Below are 5,184 nucleotides of genomic sequence, written 5' to 3'. Positions count from 1 at the left end.
CCTGGTTCCCTGCTGAAGCCAAGGGAACCCACTGGGCTGTGTGGGGACCAGCAATGCCCTTGAACAGAGAGAAAATAAAAGCTCGGCAGAAGAGGATGTCTGAGCATCCAGACCTCCAGCCCAAGGCACGGCTTTCTCCGGGAAAGGTCAGAGTTCCACACAAGGAAATGTACACTCTTAAACTAGCAATCTTTAACTGAAGGGAAAGGGAGTTTCCCGGTTAGATCTGAAAAATAAAATTAAGGAAAAGCAAGTTGTGATAAATACAGGGAGGATGTGCTCAAAGGCTATTTAAACAGAATGGGTGCGCAGGAGGGGAGGAGTTGGGGGCGATTGACAAACAGCCCCCCACTGTCTTTCTTCTGGGGAAAACCAACGGGATGCTGGCTAAATCCTGCCCAGAAAATCGCATTCCTCACCCCTCTTTCTCGGGGCTCCCTGAGCACCCTCCCACTCACACGGATGAAAAAGTTTGATTTACTTTAAGTTTTATTTAAAATCTCAACACTCAATCATTTATTTCGTTTTCTGCAACCAAACAAGTAATAAATATTATTTAGCACTTTTTTTTTTTTTACAAAAATAAAACAGATGATACACTCTCTGCTAGGGCAGCGTTTATCAGAGGAGGGATGTTATGTGGCAGAGGAGTTGAAGCCCATATTGCAACGCAACCAGCGCCAGGCGATTTGCACCAACGCAGGAAGCACGTGGAAGCACGTTTGCCATTTGAGTTAAAAAACCGTGGCAAAAAGAAACCGATACAGAGAGGAAAGCCGGCTCAGACTCCGGAGGGGTTGGCAGTCACGTGAGCAAACAGCTTAGCATCGTGCACTTACCTCATCACTGATAGTGTATTTACATCTTCCAGAAAGAAATTATTAAACAACTAACAGAACCCCGCCCCCATAACTCAAGCTATATTCACAGCAACTTCTTTCAGTTCTGTCAAACCCTCAGGTACCAAAATAACTGCTTCCAATCGGGTAAGAAACCAAATCACTTTGTGTGTGTGTGTGTGTGTGTGTGCGCGCGCGCGCGCGCGCTCAAGACGGAAAGAATGAAGAGGACCGGGGCTAGTATTCATTTTAAAATACCGAAAAAACACCCGCCTCCCTCTAAATCGGCAGTTTGGGTTATTTCACCCCACAAGTGGTTCTATTCTGAGCGTCTTATAAAGCTTGCTCATACTGTTGAAAAAGGAACATTCACAGATTTATTAGAAAACCACAAACCCCCAAGTCAACAAGAGAGACAGGAATGGCCACAGTTTTTACACGCTGTGGGTTTACCCAGATATGGAAACCAGGCATAACCAGACACGACCGTAAGTGCTTCGGGTACCAGCGCCAACTTCCATCTAATTCATTGCCCCTGGCCCAGGCTTGGAGACGACCCTTGAGGGTGAGGCCCAGCGGTTGCTTCTGCAGTGAGGATCCCAGAGTCTCCTACCAGCTGAGAAAGGAGGAAGGAGGGAAAGTCCCCCGACTCCCCACGAAGTGCTGCCTGGGTCCAGTCTGGGAGTTAAACCGTGGCTCTTGGGGAAACAGTTTTTAGACTCTTTCCCCGGGGTGGAGAGAAGGAATTCGAGTGAAGGACGCAAATGGTGGTGCCATTTTACGAAGTAGTGTCTACCGGATCTGCGCAGTTTAAAGCCGAGGGCCGAACTAGGTCCCGGAGTCAAGCGCCCCTCACTCCCCACTCTGCGCGTTCCCATTACTTCCATTCCCGGGTGCTGTAGTCCCAATCATTCCCCACCCTAGCCCATGGTCCTGAGCCCCTCCTCGCGAGCCCTAGTGCCGGCCAGTCCCCTCGCTTCTCTGCACCCTCTGGGCACCCCCTGCTCTCCAGAACGCTCCAGCACCGACCAGCTCACTTGGCGTCGGAGGTGAGGCGCGGCAGGCTGCCGGCGCCCATAGCCGACACATGGTGGTGTGGTGGTGGCACCTGGCACATGCTGCAGGGGCAGGGCATGCCTCCCCAGTGCTGGAAGCCACCGCTGCCTCCGCTGCCGCCTCCCCCGCCCCCGAGCGGGGCGGCCGTGGCCGCTGACGGAGACTTGAGCAAGCCGTGCGGAGGCCGGATGGAGCCGACAGACGACAGCCCGGAGCCCGGCAGAGAGGCGCTGGACACCGCGGCGGCGGCGGCGGCGGCAGCTGCGGCGGCTGCGGCGGGAGGCAGAATGGGGTGATGCACTGCCGGATGGTGCGCCGAGTGAGCGGCGGCCGCCGGATGAGCGGCGGCCGCGGGCAGCGGTGCAGAGTGCGCCAGACCGCCGCAGGCCGACGGATGGAAGCCGGCGTGGTGGCCTCCGTAGATCTCGCTCACCAGTCGCTTCATCTCCTCCAAAGAGTTGGTAAGCATGAGGATGTAGTTGCGCGCCAGGAGCAGCGTGGCGATCTTGGAGAGCTTGCGCACCGACGGGCCGTGCGCATAAGGCATGACCTCGCGCAGGCCGTCCATGGCGATGTTGAGGTCGTGCATGCGCTTGCGCTCGCGGCTGTTGATCTTGAGGCGCAGCTGCTGCAGCTCCGGCTCAGTCATCTGTTTCTTGTCCTTCTTGGTGGACGACGTAGCCGCTGAAGACGTGGACGATGAAGTGCTGGACGAGGATGACTTGAAGCCACTGCCGCCCAGCTTGTCCCCGGGGTGCGCGCCCGCCGCGCCCATGGCTCCGCGCAGCTCGGCGCTCAGCTCTGGAGGGCAGTCGCTCGGCGTGGACGAGGACACTGTGCCGCCTGTGAAGCCGCTGCCGCTACTGCCCTTGCTCCGGGCCGGCAGAAAAAGGTCATCGGGCTCTGGCGACGACGGGCGGCTGGACACCAGGCTGGCGTCCGAGTCCATGGCCCCGGGGAATAGTCGCAGCTTTTGCAAGGTCCTTTCTCCCAGGGTCCTCAGAGCTTCCCGGAGAGAAATGGGGAGGGGGCGATATGAATATATGGAAGAGAGAAACAAGACACTAAGTGAGACAGAAAAGCTGCTCCTGCCTGCTCCTTAACGCAGAGTCCAGGCACCGGTGGCGGGTAGCTCTGCGTCCACCTCGCTGCTATCTCTGGCCTTGCTTCTAGCCGCACCGGTATTCATGACTCATCTCCTCTTTCCTTCCCCACTGCCTCCCCTCTGCTCTCATCCACAGGTTGCTTTATTTTAGAGAGCAGGGGTGTGCTAGAGGTTTTGTTCCTTCTATTAGGAATGGGAAAGCGGGGTCTCCAGGACTGGATTAAACAAGGAACAAGTGAGAGCGTTTCTTTGGGTATTGTGAGGATCTAAATTGAGAACCATTTATTTGGTTCCTCAAACGCATCCACCTTATCTCCATCGACACCGCGCAGCAACCACGCGCGCACGTATACAGCCAGAGACTGCGAGGGCCCAGGGTCCATGCGTGCGTCTCGGGACCACCGGGAGCTCTCCAGACTGACCCGGACTGATCCACAGAAGGAGCTGTGGTCGCCTCGACTTATGGCTATGGGCGGAGAGGATGCTGCGGTGAGTATGGGGTGAGTCAAAGCAGTGAAATCGCTCGGTATAACTGACCGGTACAGGAGGGATCCAGATCCCCCTCTGTGGGAGCATCCTGAGTCGCCGCCGAGTTTGAGCGGGGGTGGGGGTGGGGGGAATCTGTCCTTGGGATCTCGTCTAGGGCTGCTGGGGGGCGGGGACACTTACTGTGAATTCGATTTGAGGAGCTCGCTCCAAAAAGCTGCAGTGGAGATCCTGGCTCTGGGCGCTAGTGTCGCGTAGGTCTATAATAAGCATCCGCACCTTTCAGGGATCTGCCGGTTTTTATAGCCGGGTGGCGGCGACGACGGCGGCGGTGGTGGCCGGGGCGGGGGCGGGGAAGGGAAACAATGTGCTTGTCCTGGAGGGGCAGCCGCGCCAATGAGCTGGGCCCACTGGAGGGGCTGGGAAGCTGATGTCATCCGGGCTAATTCCGCTCAATGAAACCCGCCGGGTCCGGCACACGCCTCCTCCCCGCGCACAACCAATGGGCGTCCGCGATGGAGAGATTCTTGTGGAGGGACTGGAGGAGACCCCGCCAGCGACAGTGAGAGCCGAGCGGGAGGAGGAGGGCAGGCTCACCCGGGAAGGAGAGAGGGCCGAAAGCGCTTGGGACCGAGGAAGAGAGAAGCACCGTTAAATTTCTATAAAGATATATTCACCACTGAGTCCTAATGGGAGACCGCGTGGGCTTGAGACCCGGCATAAAAACTAACCTGACATCCAGCGCAGCTGGATCTTGGAGAAGTGCGCAGATAACGCTCAAGACGCAGTGGAAGCTCCCTAGTTTTCTCTTTCTCTGGCTTCCTGCCATCTCTTGGGTTTGATCAACACGCAAGCATTTGGGGCCCCCATTTAAAGGTTAACCATGCACAAAGCCCCCACTTTCTTCTCTCTCAGAGCGCTTGTACTAGGTGGTGGTTGCCGCTGCTCGGCAGGAAGGCGGTAGCGCCCCCAGGTGGGAACACGGCTTTGCCGGGCAGAGGGCGGGCGAGGAAGAAGGGGACCCGCTCCTGGACGGTGTTTTGAAAGAAATCACAACTCTTCATAAAGTTGAGAATGTGCAAGGTCGAGTTGTTTCCGTACAGTAACCGCACTAACTCTGAGTAAGTGCATCACGAGTTAAATACCCCCACCGCCTGTTTACTAGCGGGGAAGCCCAGGGAGAGCATTTCCAGCACGACTGGGTTTTGTTTACAAAGACAGGTCTCAGGCTTGAGCTAAGTCCTCCTTCTGCGGTGGGGTAGGGAGCGGAGATTGAACTGTTCCCAGATGGTTCGGGACACATTTTACTTATCACAGCCCGACTCTCAAATAGGGAAATACCTTGACCAGGAGGTATTGAACCCGAACTGGAGAAGCATCTGAGGTTGTCCAGAGGTGCCTAGGCACTTACCCATTTTACAGATTTTAAAATTCCATTCTAGATTTAAAAATCTAGAGACCCTACAGAAAAATTGCTCCGTCTTTACAGCGCAGCCCCTTCCTCTGGAGTACAGATGGCAGCGTGTAGGATCTTAGGGTAGAAGCAGCTGCCGGGGCTCCCCAATCCTTAACCTTTTCCTTGAGCTCAATTTCTCATATCCTTACAGCTCCTCACAAAGCGCACGCACACACACACACACACACACACCCACACTCATACACACTGTCCCCACTTCTGTCTCCCAGGGCATATTAAGG

The 5,184-nt window shown here is 55.8% G+C and overlaps 1 protein-coding gene across 1 annotated transcript; it reads right to left on the bottom strand.

Annotated features, from left to right (window-relative positions):
- Positions 1-444: 444 nt before the first annotated feature.
- On the bottom strand, positions 445-3,834 carry Olig2 (oligodendrocyte transcription factor 2). The gene is made up of 2 exons (XM_046439276.2): positions 3,670-3,834; positions 445-2,900 (listed from the first exon to the last, which is right to left on the bottom strand). Exon 2 carries the CDS (start codon positions 2,842-2,844, stop codon positions 1,873-1,875), a length of 972 nt encoding a protein of 323 aa, XP_046295232.1. The 5' UTR covers positions 2,845-2,900; positions 3,670-3,834; the 3' UTR covers positions 445-1,872.
- Between the last annotated feature and the right edge of the window lie 1,350 nt (positions 3,835-5,184).

The sequence above is a fragment of the Marmota monax genome, unplaced genomic scaffold (genome assembly GCF_021218885.2).
Source record: "Marmota monax isolate L192 unplaced genomic scaffold, Marmota_monax_Labrador192_F-V1.1 WCK01_AAM20220418_F8-fsc00125, whole genome shotgun sequence".
Taxonomy (NCBI): domain Eukaryota; kingdom Metazoa; phylum Chordata; class Mammalia; order Rodentia; family Sciuridae; genus Marmota; species Marmota monax.
Note: the sequence above shows the minus strand (reverse complement) of the source record. Positions and strands in the feature narration are given on the sequence as shown.

Coding starts and splice junctions, on each gene's coding strand:
- Olig2 (XM_046439276.2), bottom strand. CDS start 2,844: ATGGACTCGGACGCCAGCCTGGTGTCCAGCCGCCCGTCGTCGCCAGAG.